This window comes from Alligator mississippiensis, chromosome 2, assembly GCF_030867095.1.
Source record: "Alligator mississippiensis isolate rAllMis1 chromosome 2, rAllMis1, whole genome shotgun sequence".
NCBI lineage: Eukaryota > Metazoa > Chordata > Crocodylia > Alligatoridae > Alligator > Alligator mississippiensis.
This window is the reverse complement of record NC_081825.1, coordinates 160,216,752-160,239,608: the sequence shown is the minus strand read 5'-3', so window position 1 is coordinate 160,239,608 and position 22,857 is coordinate 160,216,752. Positions and strand designations below refer to the sequence as shown.

The 22,857-nt window shown below is 44.1% G+C and overlaps 1 protein-coding gene across 5 annotated transcripts in view; it reads right to left on the bottom strand.

Annotated features, from left to right (window-relative positions):
- Nucleotides 1-21,907, bottom strand: part of RAP1GDS1 (Rap1 GTPase-GDP dissociation stimulator 1) — a 174,338-nt gene extending 152,431 nt beyond the window's left edge. The window contains exon 1 of one of the 5 annotated variants that reach the window (XM_019488073.2): nt 21,806-21,907. In XM_019488073.2, the coding sequence (XP_019343618.1) occupies nt 21,806-21,839 (34 nt within the window). In that variant the 5' untranslated portion in view covers nt 21,840-21,907. Of the gene's footprint in view, nt 1-21,284; nt 21,525-21,805 lie in introns of those variants that run through there. The other 4 variants (XM_059722338.1, XM_014600233.3, XM_006278537.4 and 1 more) reach the window with 4 other exon arrangements.
- Nucleotides 21,908-22,857: the final 950 nt, after the last annotated feature.

Sequence of the window (22,857 nt, the reverse complement as noted above, 5' to 3'; positions counted from 1 at the left end):
TGATTTTGTAAAAGGATTAGTGCTGATATGCAGGGCCAACCCATGGATCCATAGGCAGAACCAGGGCCAATAGGTGTATAAATCCCCATCTTTATCATATCAACTCAATCACAACATTGATCATCAAAACACGGCTCAGTAAAGATAGGCAAACAATGAGTAGCAGGCTATAGTTGTATATACTGGCTAAAACATGCAAACGTGTTTGTTTTTGTTTTGTTTTTTTAACATCTATCAACAAATACAGAGTACATTGTAAATGTTACTGTTAAGGTAATATTTTAAATGGCTCTACCCTGCTTACATACAGTCAAGTTATCTAGCACGCAGGCAAATAATAATGGTCTTATCTTGGTTTGCTGGCTGGAGTAACTCAGCTGAAGGTCTAGAACCTACTGCAGTTCCCAGAACAGAAAATGAACACTCAAAATATGAACTACTGAATTATTTCCAGTAAGTAGCTGTTCAGGAAAAATTCTCTCATCCAAACTTAAAAAAAAGAAAATAAATATGTCTATATTAAACAACTACTAAAGAAAAAAAGTCAATATCCTATAACATTTAAATATATTTAAATATGATAAATAAACCTTTTACAATTTGATTGATCCTAAACTGGTCACTTTTAGAAAGAAGTGAAACAACCCTTTTAAGTTATGACGCCAGACCTTTAAAAAGAGAAAAAACAGGACACTAGTGACCTAAACACCAGTCTTAGTCCTAAAACCAGCACAGATCTTGAGTATATGCTTATCAGCAGGGATCCAGGTTTTCCATTTGCCACAGAAAGCCATAGATGTTCTCTTTTTAGGGGAAAAATGCAGGAAATGGCAGGTTTCCCCTTGCAGGCTGGCAGAGTTCCAGCCTGCAAGGGGCTGGGGGGACCAGGAGGAGGGTGATCAGGCAAGGGGTGCCACATACATGTGTGCACACATGCAAGTAGGAACCAAGCAGCGTGGAGAGCAGCTCCCCACAGATAAATTGGGGGGGGTTATTGAGACCCCCATAGGGAAGGAGGGAGTTGGGCAGGGCTGGGGGTTTTGCCCAATCAGGGCGCCTGTGGTGCGGATGGGAATGTGTGGCCACAGGGCCCAGGCAGGGAGAGAGATGGAGCCACGGGCTTGGGGGGGCGGGGCTTGCCTCCCTGCCACTACGTGCACTCCCAGGGGCCATAGGGGGAACGTGCCCCCCAGATTTCTGCATGGGACAGGGGCAGATGTGGGCTGGCTTCTGTGGGCTCAGGACTCCCTGCCCTCCTGCTCCCCCCCACCACCCACACTTGGGCCTCTGTGGCCCAGCTGGCAGGACCTGGCGTGGCAGGTCAGAGCAAGGCGGGAAGGCTCAATGGCACTACTGGGAAGCCTGCACTTCCATGGCAGGGCTGCCTGCCCAGCAGTAGCAGGGGTGGTGGCAAGGAGTTGTGCCTATCATTGCTGCCAGGCGAGCAGGGAATGCCTTGCCATGGCGACACAGGGCTCCCGGTGGCAGCATCGAGCCTCCCCCACCCCACCTCACTCTGCCCTGCCATACTAGGTCTTGCCTGCTGCGCTGCAGAGTTCCCAGGGCGAGGGCAGCAGGGCAGGGAGCCCCGAGTCTGCAACACCCAGCCCATATCCACCCCACCCCCCACCCCACAGGCTCCACTCCAGCTGTGCCACCCATTGGGGGGAGGGACGGCGGGACCCAGGCTCTGCACTCTACTCTGACTGCAGCAGCTGCTCAGGGGTGGGGGGAGCAGGCGGCTGCACACCTGGGTCCCTGACCCCATATCCCTGGCAGCTGGGGGCCCTAGCCAGCAGGGCTGCGGAGGGGCAGGGGGCTACAGGTCATGAGTATGGGGCACTGGCAGGGTCAGGGGGCTATGGATTGGGAATGAGGGTCACTAGTAGGCCTGGGGGGCATAGGGAGCTGTGGGTCAAGAGAGAGGGGCAGGGTGAAACAGTTGCAGCTGGACCTGCATCCTGGTGAGCGAAGAAGGCTCTGATTTTCCATGATTGAAAACCCAAAATCAAACACCAAAATTTATAGGTATTTAGAATTTATTTTACTGTAGTAATTGAGGCACACGTAGGCTTCCAAACTGCTTTGAAATTGTAAATATATGGAGTAAGACATTGAACCAATACATATACACATACACATAGTAGTGTTTCATCTTAATCGCAGAAAAACCCAGGATTTTGGAGTTTTTAAATCAGAAAATATGCACTTTTTATCATAGAATTTTGTGATTTCTAAACAGAGAAAACCAGGGTCCCTGATTATCACTAGCCATTAGGATGCAGTTGCACTGAAGTCACTGTTCATGAATTTAAAATTAAACACATATTCCAGCTGGATCTGTAAATTTGTAGATAAAAACCTTTCCAGATCATTTACTTCCAACATTTAAATTCACATATACGAAATGTAATAATCTGAGATCCCAATCAGGTTTTATTTTTAAGCACTTCTATTCCTCAAGTAGTTGTAGCTCTACATACAAAATAAAATTATGAGAAAGGTTAAAAGCAGAATCTTTTATAATCTGAATCTTTCTGAATTTCAAGGCTGGAGTTAAAAAAACAAAATTGACCCTATATTTTGTCCAGGTTTTGGCCAAAACCAAAGAGACCCATTTTTAATTTCTAGTTTAGATGTAGCCAAATCTCACAGTAGCTGCTTTTGCAAGACTTCTCCTATTGGGGGAAACAGGAATGGTTTGCAAACATTCTAAGGTTTACTAATCTGATCCCAAATAATTGATCTAATTACCAAGTCTAGAATCCCAATGCTATTTTATATCTAATCTACTCATAAGCTGTTCAGGCCAGCATCACTCCTGTGCCATCTTTATAAGCTTTACAAACGCCTTACTCGCAATCGCCTCTCACTGCATATCAAACAACATCTAAGACCAGAACAAGCTGGATTCAGACCAAGCAAGTCCTGCACTGGCCAAATACTAAACATCAGACAGCATATAGAAGATGGATTCGAGAAAGGGATGACAACAGGTGCTGTGTTTGTAGACCTATCAACGGCATACAATATAGTCAGGTGCCAAAACCTGCTTGTCAAAGTCTATGATATGGCACACAATTGCCACCTAGTGCAGTTCATTTGATCTCTTTTGGAGAATACTTTTACACAGAACTGCACAAGAAACAGAACCGCTGGAGACTACAATGAAACAGCCTCCCATATAGCAGCATGGTAGCACTAATCCGCTTTAATATGTATACCAGTGACCAACCCATACAGAGCTTCATATATGCTGAAGATCTATGCACCACATTGCAAGAGAAGGACTTTGCCACTGTGGGGAACAGACTGAGTTGCGCACTGAGCAACTTCTCAGGCTATTACATTAAGAAACAGCTCCACGCCAACCTAACCAACCACAGGTCACACAGTCTTTTACTTATGCCATAGAGAAGCCAAGCGGGAACTAAATATCACCTGGGATGAAACCACTGACTAAATCACCCAAGCCCTGTATACTTGGGGGTTACATTGGACCGAACACTTACCTTTAAAGCACATATAGAGAAGACTAAAGGGAAAGTCAGTGCCTGCAACAAAATACTTTGAAAGTTGGTCACCTCAGAGTAGGGAGTGAACCTAGCTACAATATGAACCACTGCTATTGCTCTGTTACTCCATTTCAGGGTATGCATGCCCACCATGGGAATGATCAGTTCATGCCAAGAAACTCTAGACCCTGTTTTAAACAACTGCCATGAAATAACAGGATGTCTAAACCAACAAATGATAGCCTATACATACTGACTGACTTTGTACCACCTGATATCAGAAGAAAGGTAGTAAGCAAAAAAGAAAAATCACAGCACATGGAGGGCCCCAGGTATCCACTCTATTGCCACATAGAAGTCACCAAATGGCTTAAAGCACAGAAGTTTTGAAACCAGTGTTGCACCCTTGGACAAAATGGCTGAAAGTGTGCGAAGAAGGTTATGGAAGGAAAGAATACACGTAATCAGATGCCCTGAAATGGACCTGAAACCCAAGGAGGAGCTTCACAGAGGGGCTGATACAGACTGGTCAACATGGCAATGCCTGGACCACCCCATACATGGAGACTGGAAGATCAAATACAAACATTATCAAATGGGGCTACTCTAATAACAAGAATACACGTGAGTGCACTGAAGTGCAGACCATGGACAACTTGTTCGTTTTCTGACTCCTTGGTGAGATTTGTATGAAGGAGGACCTTGCTGCAGCAACAGAAAGAGCCATCGCTTGTGCACAATTCTGGAAAAACATCTAGTTTACGACAACAATATGAGAAGAGTTATCTTGAAGACTTGAAAGTTCTTCTAGTTATCTTAGATTTTAATACATTTGCCATTTTTCCAAATAATGACACAATCAGTACTAAAACCATTCATATGGATAAAAATCAGAAAGTGTGCGCTTTATAAAAGCAGCCAAAAATCATTCACTTTGAAACAGACCCAATCTTTAAGAAATTAACAAGTTCTTTATAGAGGTGCACTGATATAATCAGTTGCATATGATTGGCATTGATAATTAACATTAACATTATCGGCACCTGGCTTTTTTTTTTGACCGGTATGGCCAATAATGTCACCAATAAATGGTGCATGCATGCAGCCGCAGCATGCACACAGCCAGGAATGCAGCTGGACAGCTTGGAGAGCAGTGTCCTGCCAGTAAATCGGGGGGGGGGGGGGGGGGCATAAGAGGTAGATCAAGCCCCCCCCCATGGTGAGGGAGGGAGCAGGGCAGGGGCAGCCACTGCTCAGCCAGGGCGGTAAATGCGACCCCAGGGCAGAAGCAGGATGGAGCCATGGGCCGCTCATCTGGGGAGTGTGTGGGATGGGGGGGCTCCCCACTGCTGTGCACACCCCTAAGGGAGGCATGTGGAGTATGTGACTCTCTGGATTTGTGCATGGGGTGAGGGTGGGCTGGCTGTTGAGGCCTCGAGGCCAGGGGCTGCGTCAGCCTCTTCCTGGCAGGGCAGGGAATGAGAGGCAGGCGACGGCAGCTCTGAGAGGGGTGGCTACAGGGAATTTTGGGGTGGCGATAGCTCACCCCATTACAACCCCTCCCAGCACTGCCGCTGCCCACCCCACACAGCTGAGCCCACCCTGGCCCAGCCCCCTGCCAGGAAGAGGCTGACATAGCCCAAGGCCTTGAACCCACAGCAAGCAGCCCACCCTAGCCCCATGCACAAATCTATGGAGCACATACATCCCATGCCTCCTGCAGGGATGCATATAGTGGTAGGGAGTGCCCCATCCCCCCGATAAGCCACCTGTGGCTCTGTTCCATTCCTGGCCCCAGGATTACATTCACTGCCTTGGCTGGGCAGCACCTGCCCCTGCCCTAGCCCCTCCCTCACCATGGGGGCCTTGATCTACCCTCTGCATGCTCCTTCCCTCTCCCCTGCCCCTTGCACCCCATAGACTGACCAGTAGGACGCTACTCTCCAAGCTGCCTGGCTGCATTCCTGTAAATTGGCTATCGGATTGGTATTGGCCAAGATAGCTGGTTAATAATAGGTCATCGGTATCAGCCAAGAAAATCTTTATCAGTGCACCCCTAGTTCTTTGTGTACAGCCAGAGGCGATTTCCACCTTCCCCTCCCCCCCCGCCATTATGACTATATACATGTAACCACATGGGTAGATCTAAATTTTTGAAAAAAGGGGGGAGGGTGCAAATGATGCAATTCATCATTACATATAACTAGGGCCTGGTATAAATTGTGGGCCCATCTTGTGGAGTGGCAGCTCTTTTAATCGTGGAGTTCCCTCTGCGTGACCCCCGCCACCGATTGGCAGAGGGGGCCTGCTTGTTCCTGATGGCAGGGAGGCAAAAACTGAGGTTTTAAATATGCCGCAGTTTTTGCCTCCCATCCAGTCAGCAGCAAGAGGCTGGAGGCAAAAACTGGCATATTTAAAACTACAGTTCTTGCCTCAGCCATCAGGAGTGAGCAGCTGAGCCCTTCCACCAGTCAGCGGCAGGGGAGGTGTGCAGGCGAACTCCAAGACTGAAGGAGCCATCACACTGTGAGCTGGCCCACAATTATGGGGCCCACAATTTTAGCCAGGCCACATACATAACACAGCATACATCTTTCTCCAGACAAAGAGAAAAATAGAAGCTTTACTAATATGCTAGGGGCCTGGAGGCATATTATTCAGTTTCAGATGGAAGCAAAAACAAAGATAACTTTATTGGAATATACACTCATTTCCTGTATCATATATTATGTATAAAAACGCTACAAACTAAGCAAAAAATAATTGATAGCTGTTGTTTCTTTAGTCCTGCTGTTATCAGAATTAAACGTGCATCTCTTTCAGATTCATAAAACAAAATCTGGCCACTCTCAGCATCTTGACAGTGCATCCAATGTTCCACTTAAAGTTATTTCCTCTCCTGAGCTGATGTTCACCTGAGCCAATGCTTTTAGCTAGAATTAAAAACAATCTGCAAGGCTATGAAATAGAAACAACATTAAGAGGAGCAGCTAACAAACAGCAGGATTGCAGAAGAAAGAACAGTTTAATTAGTGGAACATCAAGACCGTTAAAATGGAGAGAGGGTTGTTAACAGCTGCGGAATGAAGAGTTTAGAAGGAATCAGATTAGAATGAGCCGTGAAATCAAGTGACCCCACACTGCTGCCTGAATAGAAATGCTGCTGCCACTGTTAGGCACTCAGTTTTAAAATTTGGATGGACCAGGAATCAGAAGCGGGCAGGGGAAAGGGTGTGACTACACCAGTGCATCCACCCACTTTCCCCCCAACATCCCAATTTGCCCCTGAGACATCATTCTACTTCCAGAAATGTCGGTAGTTTAGCTTAAGGAGTTCCTGTTTGCTTCAAAGTGGTATCTTATTCACTGGGATCACTGAAGTACTGCAAATTGTCTAGAATCTGAAGGACCAGAGCATGCTAAAATAATTCTGAAACATGTCTGTAGCTGTTTATAACTGCATACCAAACATACTTAAGTGCAATTTTATTATTTATTAAAAACAAACAAAATCCAGACTGCCCCTTGTTAACATACTGTATTTTATTATCCGGGATATTTGTCTATCCAGCCATCTATTTCAAAGTGGTATGTGAATTGAATTCAAATTTATGTTTAAAATATAACATCCGAAGTGAATTCTCCCAAAGCTTCTGATCAGGTGCTGCTATGAGAAGTGTCAATTTTCTAATTTTTTCCCCCTCAATTGTCAAAATATGAATTGTGATTCCAACACAATTCAAAGGTAAGCCCATCAGATAACTTTTGGGATGCAAATTTATTCCAATTAATTGGACTGAGTCATTTTTTTTTTTGCCTTACATGTCTGCGTTCTTTAGATATGTGTCACTGGAAATGGTATACATAGCTGCCCTGGAGAGAAGGTCCTTAAATCTTCTGGGAATATGTGACCTTACTATTATCAGAAGACATCAAAAGCCACTGTCTACAGAGACATGAAAAGGGATCCTGAAACACTGTCTTCTGAAAACATGATTTTTCTTTTTCCTTATGTCACTACAAAATAGAACAAAGGCCACTGTGTATATAATAAACTCATGCCTTCTTTTTTCTTTTACTGAATGTGTTCTAATAATGAAAACATTTTCTGGTAAAATGGCTTCTTAGCTCCAACAAATTACTGTTAACCATGTCATTCCATCAGTTTTTAAGCAAAAATTCCCATTGAATTCTACAAGGGATTCTTTTCTGAGGAAAAACATATGGCATCAAGTGACTCTGCAAACTTAATCTGATAGATTATTTTCTGTACTATGCCGATTTTAATTATCTGCTTCTACCCATGAACCATAAATGTAATGTAATGATATAATGCTTCTGACGGTCAAGATTAGCTTAGTGCCTAAATTATCATTGTTATGCTGAAAGGATTTTATATTTTTGAGCTATGTATTGGAAGAAATTGCAGGAATGAGGCACAGTGTGTGATTTCACCCCAAAAAATACTGTTTAAGGGCCTGTTCCTACAAATGAGTGTGTGGGCAAAGTCCCAATGACTTCACTGGTGCTCAGCAGGGGCCCTATGTGAGAACAAGGATCTGCTGTGCAGGGTCAAGTGCAGGATTGGGGCCTCATTGTGTACAGTTCTTTTCATATAACAAATATTCTTGCACATTCCTGACTGATGTACAGTATTATGTTATATGAATCTAAGGAGGTAGAACTGAAATTTATTTCAGTATTGATTAGAGATGGCTGAAATTTTCTGAGTTTTGTTGATAAGGAGAAATCAAATTAGAATTTCACTTAAACTTTTGAAAATTGAAAAGAATTCTGGCTTTTGGATTTTCCCCCAGTGGACACAAAGAGATGGAAAGGAGATGGAGAGAAAAGAATCAGACTCTGATGGAATGAGTTGAAAGGAATGATGGGAGATCCATCAATAAAGATGGGGAAAGGGAATCTTGAAAAGGAAAGCGGGGGAAAATATCCAAAAAAAGAAAGTGTAGGAGACTTCAGGGTAGGAAAGGAAGAAAGGTGAGGACAGAAGTACCACTGGAGATAAGTCAGATAAGGTGGAGCAGGGAGGGTCATTTGTGTACAGGCTGCTGAAGAGATAAGACCCCCCAGGTTGGGGAAGGGTGATAGACAGCCCCCAGTGGTAGGATAGAAAGAGACTGCCAAAAGACCCAAATGAAGGAAACCAAAGCTCACAGAGACATGGAAGTTGGTGATGAAGTTCAGGGTCTGCAAGGAAGATCAGATGCCATAGAGCACAGTTGCCATAGAGCATCCCACAGATGCTGCATGCAGCATACGTTCTGGACTAGCCCTGCATAGGCACCACATGCAGTTCAAGCCTAGACTGACCAGAGTGGACTCCACATGAACTAGAGTGGGGGAAGGGGTTGACACCCTTATTAGAGAGAGACTGCCTTGCAGAGTAGATGGTAATGAACATCAGCAGTCACAGAGGACCTACAGGATGGACCATGGACAGCAGACAGGGTGATTCAGCAGTGAGGTAGGAATGTGGGGTTGTTTTGCATTGTGAGGGACCTCTAATCTTTGGTGGAAAGCTTCTCACAATTGTTTGGGGGCTGGAACCAGGACCCAGTGGAGCAGGCTCATCATGTCTTGCCCTACCCTATATAGGCAATGAGCATTGTGAATACCACTGTCCTGCAGGTTGTGCGGGTTTTGATGCAGCATCTACTTGGATTGAGCAATGCAACTTTCACTATTACAGACTACAGTCCCAAGGAGGAGGTTGGGCGTGACTCCCCAAGAAGGGGCTGTATACAAGTGGTCCTGGACTGGACACATCGGAGTACCCACCTCCTGATGTGTCATAAGCTCCCAATCCTGCCAGAGAGAACACTATCCCTCCAGAGCCTCCCTGACACTGTTAAGTCTCTGAACGAGACGAGGGGATCCATACGCACAGAGCTGTCTGAACCATCAGATTCATATAACTGTATAGGACCTATCACAATGGAGCTCCGATTTCCTTTAAGGGCCTAGGCATTTTACAGTAGTAAAACTGTAAGGGTATTCAGAGTTCATAATATTTTTTCAGTTTTATGAACCTCTTTGTAGTATTTCATTCTGGCCCTAGAATCAGCTCCCTATATCAGAATGAAATAAAAGCAGGAAGAGGCAGAAAAGGATTAGAGAGCAATTTGGAACAGTTAGCCCATTTCAGCATATAATCTTGTTATTGAGACCCCCATACTCTCTTGCATTTCCCTTGTCTTGCTGGTCACACTCTTTTGGCATGCTAGAAGAGAGCTTTTAGAGCAAATTTGCAGATAACAAAACTGGGAAGGACTGCGAACACACTGGAGGAAAGCATCACAATTCAGAAAGATATAGGTAGATTGGAAAGCTGGGCCAGAAGCAACAGGATGAAGTTCAATGCTGACAAATGCAAGGTGTTACAGCTCAGAAAGAATAATCAAAACACAAATACAAGAAGGTTCACAACTGGCTGGATGGCACAACTACACAGAAGGATCTGGGAGTCCTGGAAGATCACAGACTCAATATGAACCTGCAGTGTGACACAGCCACACAAAAGGCAAATGTGGTTTTTGGCAGAATTAAGAGAAGCATTAGGTTCAAGACACAGGAGGCAACTGTGCTTCTTGACACTGGTTAGGCCACATCTGAAGTACTGTGTCCAGTTCTGGGCCACCCACTACAGAAAGGATGTGGACAAATCAGAGAGACTCCAGCAGAGGGCAACGAAAATGCTTAGGGGGCTGAGACGCATGACTTCTGAGGACAGGCTGAGGGAAATGGGTTTATTTAGTCTAGAGAAGAGAAGACTGAGGCTGGATTTAATAGCAGCCTTCAAGTACCAGAAGAGTGGTTCCAAAGAGGATGGAGCTAGGTGGTTCTCAGTGGTGGCAGAAAAAGGAACAAGAAGAAATGGTCTCAAGTTGCAGCAAGGGAAGTGTAGGTTAAATATTAGGGGGAAAAAACTGTTGGAGGTTTTTAAGACCCAGCTAGACAAAGCCTTATCTGGGATTATATAGTTGGGGGTGGTCTTGCTTTGAGCAGAGGGTTGGACTAGATGACCTCCTGAGGTCCCTTTCAACCCTGATTTTCTATGATTCTATGATTTTGTGTCAAGGCTCCTGCTCGTACTAAAACCCAGAAGTTCCTGGCTGGAGGGTCTTGCCACTGTGCTCAGGGCCAGATCAATCACTACATATAGGACTGAGAAGGAATTTTACCCCATAGTCAGACTGGAATGGAATGTGGGGGGTTTTGCCTTCCTTTGTAGCAGGGGGCACAGTCTTCTTCTTTGGATCCCTCAAGTGCATTTTACCAACCTTGCAGGACTGGACACTACCAGTAACAGATTAAGGTGCTTGTAGTTGTGTAACAGGGGTTGATTATGTAGTTTTAGTAATAGGTTAGACAAGGATTTGTATGGAATGGTTTGGATAGGGATGAACCTGCTTCAGGCCAGAGGTTAGATGAAAAGACCTCCAGATGTCATTTTCAGCCCTACTTTTCTACAGTTCTATGAAGTACTCTGGACATGTTTTATAAGTCTGTATAGTGTTTACCACACTGGGGCCCTGGTACTAAATGCTGCCTGTAGTGATGACTAGACTACGCTTGATGGATAATAAGAATGGAACATTCTTTAAAAATATATTGTAAACAACATAGAACCTACCCATAATAATTTTATTAAAACTATATGTGACCTAGTTATTGGAATAATTACCTTGTGGCTATATTAGAATTAGAATTATTAGAATGCTTACTGTAAGCACATATTAGTTTAACATCAGGGCACCTTAAGAGGAATGCAATATAATGGTTTCAGATAAGCTGCCCAGAGTAAACACACTGGGGGCCGGGAGATGATGTCATTAAAAAGTGGTGCCTGAGCTTTTAACTGTGAAGATGCTACTTCCAGATTAATACTCCCAGTGCTGAGAGCCAACAGATTGAAAGCACTTTAAATATTTAAAAGATGCTTTCTTTTCAGAGATTGGATGTCAGACCCAGGGTTGAGTGAGACCCCTCTTCATCACCTAGATATAATAAATTAAGCCTTTTTAAGCTTTAGGCAAGCCAGACATGCATCTAGTCCTTTTATTGTTTTCAAACCCATTTGGGACCACTTTCTGCAATACAGGTCTTCCCTTCTGGAGCGGTGACCAACAGCAGCTAAACCCAATTGGGTCTACTGGATAAGCACTGCTGAAACACAGGGTGCTGTAAAAATAAGAGCATCCTGGCATTTCACACCAAAAAAGTAAGGGTAGAAAAACTAATTTGTATAGGGACGTACTGCAGCTAAAAAAGGGGATGGAGAGGCAGCTAACCCTGGTCAATACATACATGTTCAACTGTACTTCTCAGGTTAAAAACTCCAGAATCATCCCATTAGTTCTAAAATAATAAAAGCCTTAGTCTGTCTGTCCATAACACTTTATTCGCACTCTGATTGGTTGTCTCTGCAGACAATCACAATAATGACTGAAACAACCAATCAGAGTGCTCCAAGAGTATTCTGGACAGTGGGCAAGGTGCCAAGTTGGCAGGGACAGAGTGGGGGGCTGACCTTGTGTCCCCCCCACCCTGCTCCCTGGAGGTGGAGGCAGCATGGGGTGCTGGCTGAGGGGGATGGATAACTAACCTACATTTTTCTTAATGTGTCATTTTTATGTTTGTTTATTTAGGCCAAACTATTAGATTCCAGAATGTTAAACTTTTAGACGGAATTCAAAAGAATGTCACAGAATCAGTCCCAATAGTACTATGTAATTCCACAGTTCCTGAGTGCAGTACAGGTTTTATTCTGGAAACAGGGGGCAAACAAAGTAGGCTGGTGTTTGTGGAAGGCTGGATAGGAAAAAAATCTTGCTGTCCTGGACACTGACCAGGCAGACCAGCCTGGGCCCAGTACTGTCAGGGATGCTGATCAGGCAGTCCAGCCTGAGCTAAGTACCACAGCAACCATACCTGTAGCAAGCCCCAGCTAACGAACTCTGCCCCAGTTTAGGAGCAGCAGGCACCCTGATTGGCTGCTGGGAGCACCACCTACTCATTTAGCACCAGCTGGGGGCCTGGGTCTGCAAGCCAAGCAACAGTTCTGGTCTGGCAAACCTCCTCATTCCTGACCCTGGTTTTTGGCTTACTTCTGGACTTCAACTATGGATTTCCCTGTGGTTCTATTCCTTGGCTTCTGACAGTGATTAGGCTCTGTTTTTGGACTTTGGTCTGTGGGGGTTGCCCTGCTGGACAGGTACTCAGCATCTAACCCACAGATCCTGACCCTGGAATTGTGCTGTGGACTCTGCTTTTGGATCTCTGTTATGTGGCTCCTGCCTTCTGACCCAAACCCTCCTTTCTCTTAGTGGCCTAACTCAGTGGTTTTCAACCTGCTGTCCATAGACCCCTTGGGCATTCGCAGACTATGTCTAAGGGGTCCATGAAAGATGGCTATGATTAATCCAAAGTATGCAAATACCCACACTTACAATTCAAAGGGGCCCACACCTCCATTCAAAGCTTTCTTTTTTTTTTTTTTTTTTTTTTTTTTTAGGAGTCCGCAAATAAAAAAAGGTTGAAAACCACTGACCTGACCAATAGGCCAGGCAACCTATGCCCTGGTCCATTACAGTTGCCTCTGAGTTGCATGTAAGATGTGAATAACGTGGTCTCTTTCTTCTGGGGAAGATGGAAGTAGGAAAAGGACAAGTAACAGGGTGTGGCTAGTTATTTTGACAGGTAGGTGACTAAAAAGGAGGAAAGTCTGATTTGAACTGGTCATTTTGAAGAACTACATTGGTTTCCATATGAGAGAGACAGGCAAGAAAAGAGTATGAAGATAAAGGTCTGCCTGAGCCAGGAGAACACAAAGGAATGAGGTGACTAGCATCATATCCAGTTGCGTCTGGCTCCTCCATCTGAGTGGCCTGGGTCATTCATGCGAGTCAACTGGAGGCAGCCCTCAGCAGGAGTCCAGAAGACGCTTGCCAGCATGAGGGACATACGCAAAAATAGAAGTGTGGTATAAAGGGAGTTCTAGAAAATGTGGTCAGAGAATGAGGAAGAAGCAGGCAAGCATATTCATGGGCTGTTCACTTTTTAATACCCCATCCTATGTTCACAGTACATGCATCTTTTCCTCCCTCCCACCCCCCAACATATTTGTGTTCTTATGTTGCACAATCTGTTCTATACATTCATACCTTTGCCCAATAATGTCTTACACTTCAGAATTTTTTTAATCTCTCTTTCAAGTTTTGCCAGATATCACAACATACAGTATAATTCTTTTCAAGACACTAACCCACCAAGCCAGACTGCATATCTTATTAATGAACACCCTGACGTACAAGGGGAAGGAGGCAATTAAGTCATTCAGCAAGCCAAAATCACTGATCAGTTCTTTTCCATCCTTAACTTTCTTCCCATACCCAAAGCCCCTGTATCTGTACCATGGCTCTACCACAGCTCCACAGGAACAGTACTAGGGAAGCCTCGTATAATATAGCCCCTTAGCACACATGCTGGGTTATCATAAAAGTATACCATCTGTCTGTGGACCCAAATAAGCCTGTTCCCTTCAAATCCCCATGTAATTCTGATGAATCCTAATAGTTGCCTCGAGTCCTACTCTTCCCTCATCTTCTTCTAAAATCCTATTTACTTTAGTGGTTCCCTGCAACACATCTCTGTTCACCCCCACCCAAGAGCCCCAGCCATGTCTTATAAATCAATTCCATGATCTCTGCTACCCAGTCTCATTCCCAGATATACAGAGTACAAGAGAAGATGAGTCGGGGATTGAGACTCTGATTCAGCAGAGCACCTAAGCACGTGCTTTACTTTTAAGACATGACCTAATTAGATTTAATCAGGTGCTTAAGTGATCTGCAATAACTGAATGAGAGCCAACAGAAAAAAAAAAACTTCAACCAAAATGGAAATGAAAACTTATAAAAAACTGTTCACATACAGATAGTCAGGTTGGCAGGCTGGCAGTGTCAGAAAATGTAAATAACCTCATCAGTTTCTCTAATTTTAGTGAATCTCAGGGACATTACCACTAACTTGGGGAATAACTGTTCTCAACAAATAGAGAATTTTTAAAATAATTTCTTCTGCTAAGCAAGACAAACCATTAAAATAATTAAAAATTCACTTTTCATAAGAGTTTCAATGACAAATATGGAGAGTTAAATAGTGTAAGACAGGGAATTTGATACTTCTTTAAGTGCACATTTCAATGCAATTTTAGATAGATCCTTGCAATGTCTCCACAGTAAAGCAAGGAATGATTCATTCTGATGGTTGGAAGTTCAAGAACTCCTTTACTATTTTTGGTACCTAACCATTTTATTTTTCTCCAGGAATTATAAACAATGGAGCCTGAAAGGGACTTCAAATCTGGGACACTTTCAATGAGTGCTTGTTTTGACAGTGCATCTTTCAAAACTTGGCCTGGTTTTGCAAGCAGATCACAGAAGTGTTCTGAATTCAAGTCTTATATCTTGAGTACCGTGAATCAGTTACCTGGTTTATGGATATGATATAGTCTGAGTGCCTACCAAGTTTCTAATGTACTTGAACCAGAGCTATAATCTCCCACGGTTTAGGGATGTTACAAGAATACCAATGTTTCTGCATCACGTCAAAGTTCCTTAAACCAGAGTTACTCAAATCTTGAATCTTACAAACTCTACCAGGATCAGCTGCAGATGCTTGAAACTTTGAAGCTGCTTGAACCAAACCCATTTGGACAGATCTACAGTACTTGTGAAGTCTATAAGACAAACCAAAATCCTTTTGGAGAAAAAAACTCTCTGAAGTTCAACTTTCCAAAGTATGTAATACTAATTTACCACATAAAAAATCCTGTGGAGTAGATTTCCTGCAGAAATTGGGAATTAGACCAATTTAAATTTCTCACTAAGTTATCGTTGAAAACTGGGCATAACCAAGAAAAGAATCAAACACTTTTTTTCTAAAAGCAAAATTGTGCCACTTATAAGATCTCTTCACCAAAAAAGTGCCTTGTCTAGCTAACTCTTAAAATGTCAGCAAAAAGTTAGCTAGAAAACACACATTAACATTTCAGAAAGGATTCATAATACTGACTTATAGTGGAAAGTAAGTTAAATATGAAAAGTAATTATTCCAACATTATAAAAATAGCAATGCCATTCACACTTCCTTAAGACACACACTTTAAAGGCTTGATCCTAAGTAGACTTAGGTGTCTAAACTTAATCCTATTTCACCTGGTGAGAGTCCCTGAAAAAAAGCCAACACAAAAGATGTGTGTGGGGAGGGGGGGCTCCTTTCCTTCCCTGTTCTTTATCTTTCATGTAACATGATAGCATGTTACAGAAGTAGGCACATTAATGCTGTTTCATGGACTCAAGAAAGGTAGAGCAGGATCACACCCCAGTGCCTATGTCCACTGAAGCACAAAACATGTGGAACAGGATCTGGCCCTAGCATTCTATGGGAAATTATAGGTCTCCTATTCTGTGTTAACACTGGGCCACCATTTGATATCCCTAAGCCAGTGGTTTTCAACCTGTGGTCTGCAGACCCCTGGGGGTCCACAGACTATGTCTAAGGGGCCCACACAAGATGAATATGATCAATCAAATGTACGTGAATACCTACGCTTACAATTCAAAGGGGTCTGCACCTTCATTCAAAAATGTTTAGGGCGTCCGTAAGTGAAAAAAGGTTGAAAACCACTACCCTCAGTTACCTATAAAATGATGCATACACCACAATGTCTTTGATAGCTACCAAAACTTGCTCTCTTCTCCACCCTCCTACACACGATGGCTGATCAGTATTTCCTCCATCCTACAACAAACTTTATTTGGCTATTTGTCTATAAGGAATTAAAACAAGTACTGCCAATTCACCAAAAACACATAAACTTGACTCAAGAAAGGCTGGAAGCAACAGCAGCAGCAGCAACAACAAGGATTTTTACTTGTGGACAGAATTCCCAGGCTAGACTCAAAATAAGCTAAAGGAAAAACAATCCTCTCTCTCATTTACTGTTTTCTGCTTCTTTTTTTATGTCCCTTGATTTTTCCTTATTCCCTTTCTTCTCCATCAATACACTCATTCATTTCCTGTCCATTTCTCTCCTCTACTTTTGCTATTTTTCCCTATGTATACTTCCCTCAAGAGATTTTTGTTCTTTAATATTCTTGTGTCTATATTCTTGGTAGTTTTCTCATTTCCATTATTACTGCTTTGTTTCCTTTAGAGTTCATCTGTTCTTTTGCCCCTTCTTTTTTCCAGTTTTGATTTCAATTCTGTAGTCAGCCAGATATCCTTGCTGACTACTTAAACTACCTCTGCATGTTCCACTCTCCGGAGACATAATCTTCAGTGAAGCCTTTAACCTAAAGCTAAAGACAAAATTAGTAGGCCTCTCTTACATAAGAACAAAAGAACATAAACAGTGGCTTCAACACAGGAGCAGCACTCAGCAGAAGGGTTAGTCAGAACTAATATAACTTCTTCAGCTTCAGAACCTGAGAATCACAGGCTTCCAGGAATATTGTTGAAAACAAACAAAAAATTTGTTCAGTGTCTACATTTTAAAGATTCAGGAAAAGATTTTTGTTGCAAACCAGTCCTTGCTTTAGAAAATGATGCTGTCTTTCACACAACTCATTACTTGAGTAAACATTTTAAAAGGGAAAATTGTGACCTTTTTGTGTTACTAATATTTTGCTTTTCCAACCTGTCAATAACAAACATCATTAGTATATAAGACGTTCCCTTGCTTTCTATTCTTTTCCTGACCACGCTATGTACTAGCATTGAGAAAAGTAGCAAAAAGAGCCCTCTTATGATAGAAGAACGTTTTCATCCACTTCTACCTGTCCTTCACTCCTCTAAGCTATTTTTTTAAATAATTATCCCATTAATCTTTTCTCCTCAAAGTCACATTGCTTGTAGCCACAACTGAAACTTACCTTGCCTACCTCTGGTTCTGTTCACTCTAATCTCCTGAAAGCTGGGACAATGCATTTGCCAGATTGGAGAATGATTCAGGAAGTCTAACTGGGAGATAATAGTTCAGTTTGCACCCAGCTCAATCATTAGGCTGACCCAAGGGCCATTACTTTCTTAACATATTTACCACAACGTAATTTTCGCTAGAAAGCAAGCACACAAAGCAATAAGTGCAATGCAGACAAAAAGATCTGAGATGTAATATAAGCAACACAGATCTCTGTTCATTCAGGTTCATCTCTTTTCCATTGGACTAGAATGGCTGACAACAGTGCAACAGATAAATGGGCAGTATTTTAATGAGCCATCAAGATAGGAGATTTTGGTGTTTAACATATATTTATTTCTATGCTTTTTCTGAAACATCCTGATGCTAACCATGTCAGGTCTATAAAAGTACTTAACAAATTATTTACCCCCACTTCCAAATGCAATACAACATGTATGCCAAGTAGCATACAAAACAAAATTGTATTGTGATGCAAGGTAGGCAGCTGAATCTCTAAAAGCAGGTGGGTAAAAATGTCTTGGAAATCTGAAGTTCTATAGTAAAAATGTACATGTAAATTTAACTATAAACGATATGCAAAGCAGCAGAAGAGTGTGCATGCCATTCGAAGTACTTCAAGTACTATACTTCCAAGAATACTTGAGAATAACTGGCATGCTGAAGTAATGCTTAATTCTAAAAACTAAATGTTATTTAAAATCTATATGTTGTTTTCTTAAAAGTGTAAATGTAAATGACAAAATGACAATATATGAAAAAGCTAGTGTTAAAAAGAGAAACTTCATTCCTACATAAAGAAACCACTGCCATGAAAACGACTTCAGAGAAATAATCATTCGGTTCCTGAGTGACAGGAAAGGCATTAGAACAGCAGAGCTCCCACGGTCTCGCACATTCGTATGAATCTTTTTAATTGCACAAATCTTTTGATTGGAAAGAAGTATATTTTCCAGAGCCTCCATTTTATATCATTAGTGTATGAATCTAATAATCTAATACCGAGACCCTTACTGAGTACAATACAATAGTCCTTATGTTCAATCATAAGGCAGTGATTTTGTACTCATTGCCACAAATGCCCAATTCCTAAGTATGATTTACCAAGAAAATAGAAACTTGAGTAGGGGGAGGAATCTAGTGCTGCAAGAAGTCACCCTCAATAATTTCAGTCTCAGGATTTTGAACAGTTATGCAAGCACATTGAAAGTTGAGCAAGGGAAGCTACTACGTTGATTTCGTGAGCTTAAATACAAACCATAAGTATGCAAAGTCACTGTTATTTGTTCAAAAAACCTGATAGAAAATGGATTTTCTATGAGGTGACTCAGTTTTGATTCTCATCTTGGTCATTTGCTGCTCAGAACAACAGCAGGTGCTGGAGAGGCAAGAGTCCTGCCACTAACTTCAAAGAAGGTGGATTCAGGCCCTGATAATTGGAAGGGAGGGAAGGAAGGGTCTGCTGTACTGCTCAACAGTACCCTCTTTGGTTAGTTAAAAAGTGGCCTTATCAAACTGGACATTTCAGTCCTCCCAAAAAATCACTCCTATTAATATATAATAATTATTTTAGCAACCTTCAAAAGATACCCCTAGAAATTTACAAACTTGCATGCAACTGAAATGGAGCCTCTCTCATAATAGAACACAGCATTCATTCTTCACTGAATGGGTCTGAACTTATATATCAAGGCCTTTATTTTGTTATGAGTGGGCAGAATACAGTTAGCTATACTGGAACCTGATGAGGCTTGATATTTCTACTCTTGTCAACAGTGTCACTAAATACCATCCAGCAAGTTTTCAGGGCCTTGCCCTTTCATCTCATCTGCAAAGAAAGACCTCCAGAAGAACGTCAGGACAGTAGTTCAGTACCTTTGATGTTAATTATGCCTAGTACTTAGGGGTTTTTCCTGGTGTTTGAAGAACTTTCCTGGTCTTTCACATCAGACCTTTTACGGTAATTAAGTAGTATTATCCCCAGTGTACAGATGGGGAAGCTGAGGTATAAAAGTTGGAACTCTTTAATAAAAAATGTAAGACTTGCATGGTCTAAAAGGAAACTGGAAATTTACCAAAATAAGGGTTTTTCAACCTTTTTAGACTCAAGCTCCCCCTGAAAATGCCAGCATTTGGCTTTTATTCATTTTATGACAGTGGAAAAATATCAGAGCACTTCTTTTGCAAACAACTCAGAAGGACCATGCCAGATCAGAAAGTTTTTGATGCTATGGGTTCCTATCTGAAACATCTGGGCTTATCTTGTAAAGCATATGCAAGTATTTGTCTACCTAACACTGGCTAATATTATGCGGCACCCTTAAAAATATCTCATGACACTCCAGAGTGTTGCAGGACTATCACAGACCTACGGCAACAGCAAGTGCCAATGTCAAATCTAGAATTCAGGAATTGCTAACTACTTATCCAGTGTTTTAGAGGGGTGGACTACAGTCTCTCTCTCTCCCAAGGCCAGAGTGGTAGCGCCCTCTATCTCCACTGCAGAACAAGGTGGTTTAACACTCAGAATATCAGTTTGGGTTCTTGTCTACCTATTTCTTTGTATTTCTACTGAAGTTTGGGCATTTTTAGTTAGTGAGCACTGTGTTTTATGGCTGCTATTTTAGCACCCTGAGGATGTAAATGGGGCGGGGGGGTGGGGTGCTTTAAACAAAGATAATTAATCTAAGGCTCTCACTTCCTCCATCACCGTTGGCTTGCTTTGTAAGTCTTCATTCAACTGATCATTGAAAACCTACTTAGGCTTCAAAGCCAAAGGGCAAGAAGTAATATGGCTGCCCTTCTCAATTAGAGAGACATCAGCTCAAAATTCAAGGAGATCCTATGACGAGCCTTATGGTTTAAATATGTGTGTGTGTGTGTAGAAGAACGTGATACATGTTGCAAGATGAGAAAAGAAATCTAGCCAGTGCATTCTCTCAGTTGACTTTATTACAAACGTAAGCGAGGGAAATGAGCTGAGTGACCAACGTGACCACTGGCCCCAGATCTCCCTTAATACTTACAGAACATGACTGGCACTTAATACAAATTGATTCTAGTACTGCAAAACAAATGATCGTGGATGAGTACACTCAGGTGATTAAACCAGCATTAAGTCTGGCCGGAGCCAGCATGAGGGATTACCTGGAAATACCACAAGAGCTGCAGAAACTTTGCAGTGCCTTTTGTTGGAGAAGAAAAGCCTGATCTTTCAAGTTCAAAAACAAGCTGCCATGATTATGTTTACCCTCCCGGTTTCTCCTTGCCCTTCGCAGGCTAAGAGGCTGGCCTCAGGAGGCTGCCAGACATCCCTGGCGAGCCCTCTGGCTACTCCCGCCCACAGCAACCCGCTGCCTTGCGGGGCCCGGCCCTGGGCGCTGCTTTCCGCCTCCTCGTGGCCCCCCGGCTGTGCTATTTTCTTCCCCGCCCGGGGCGGGTGAGGGGACGCATCTCCTTGCCCTCTCCAGGCTTGACAGCGGGCAGGGCAGGGCAGGGCAGGGAGGGACGGAGGCAGGCGGCCCTCCCCGGGAGCAAGGCTAGGGCGGAGGGAGCGAGCTGACTAGGAAGTTGCATGAAGTCGTCTTCCTCCCGCTGTCTGCCGGACATGGAGGAGGAGGAGGAGGAGGAGGGGGCGGCAGGGGGAAGAGCAGGCAAAGCCAGGGGCCGCGGAGGCAGGGGCAGCGGCGGGCGGCGAGCCTCCCAGCCCAAGCCGTGGGGCGCGGCAGGGCCGGGAGCCTGGGCAGCAGGGGAGGGTGACTTACCCATGGTCCTGCCCGGCGGAGCCGAGGTCTCCGGCGGCTGCTCGGGGAAGCTGCCTGCGCCTCTCTCCCGCGGCCGGGGGGAGCAGGGGCAGGGCAGGGCAGGGCAGGCCGGGGCCAGCCCGGCAAGGAACGAGCGGAGCCGGGCTGGGGCGTGCGTGCCTCTGCCTGCCGCGCCGATTGGACTGTGAGTCAGTGAGTACATCCGGGCAAGGCCCTCCTCCCGCGGCACCCGGCCCGGCAACACCCCGCGCCCGGCCGCCGCGGCGGGGGGGCGGTGCGGAGCTGCCTGCCCCTGCCGCTCCGGGAGGGAGGGAGGAGCGGGGCTGCTCTTTGAAGCCCGAGAGGAAAGGAAAAGAGAGGCTTGGCTCTTCTTCCCTCCCTCCCACATCACCCTCCGCTAGCCAAGGCCTGGCAGCGCGGGAGGGAGCAGGGCAGAGCCCGGCGGGGGTTGATGTAACGCTTGTAGTAGTACATCGCCCTTTTTCCTTTGGGCCCAGATGAAGCCTAGTGCCTGCTCTTACCCTGGCAGGAGAAATACCACGCATCTGTGTTCATGAAGGCAGTTTTCCTGAACCGCTCCCAAAGGAGGTGGTGCTCTCCCCTACCCTGGCGGTCTTGAGGAGGCTGGATAGGCATCTGCCTGGGGTCATCTAGACCCAGCACTCTTTCCTGCCTAGGCCGGGGGTCGGACTCACCGATCTGGTGAGGGCCCTTCTGACCCTAACGTCTATGAATCTATGAGAACTGCTCTTCTGGCGTGGCCCTGGACCCGCCCAGGTGCGGTGGCTTTAAGCCCACTTCATGGCGATGGGAGGTGCCTCCCTTGTTTGCTCTGAGGGCAACCAAAACTCGGGGCTTCCCAACCTCAAGCCTCCGGACTTGGGCCTGTGCTAGGATGCCCACCAACAGATTTGGAAACATCTGAAGCCCCAGGTGCGGGTGGAGGATGTTTGCCGGTAGAAGGGCCTCTTCTGGTTATGGACTCTTGGATATGGAATTAGTTTTGGTTAATTTGGCCAGAGATACATAACATTTAAAAACAAAATGACAATGACACACTAACCCTGCAAGGTGCCTCATTCCTTGCTAACGCCTTTCAGGTGTGTGGAGATGAGCTCTGAAGAAGGAACGGACTTCAGCCTCACCAGAGCCACACAGGCCTGTCTAGCCTGCTCATAGGGTTGTTGTTTGTAGCCATTTGTTTGTGCGTGGAAGCTCACAAAGAACATTTTCTCCCAACACTTTAGTTGATCTAATAAAATGTATCACATTTACCCAAAGAACCTTGTCTGCCTATAGCCTGATGAAATCCCTGTCAGCAGCATCATTATCATTAATATTATTACTTTAAACAGCAGTCTATAAAAAAGGGCTCATGTTCCTAACTGGTGGCAGAACTTTCCTGCCACATACCGGGCATTCAAAGGCACAAGTTTTGCCCCATCTATGACCCGATGGCAGGTCTGAGTCCTTGGGAGCTTTTTCCAGTATTTTCTTCCTTGAAAATGGTTTCAGAGCAATGCCTAGTTTTCCACCATAGACCCGGCCACAGATCACAGTGTAATAAACAGGC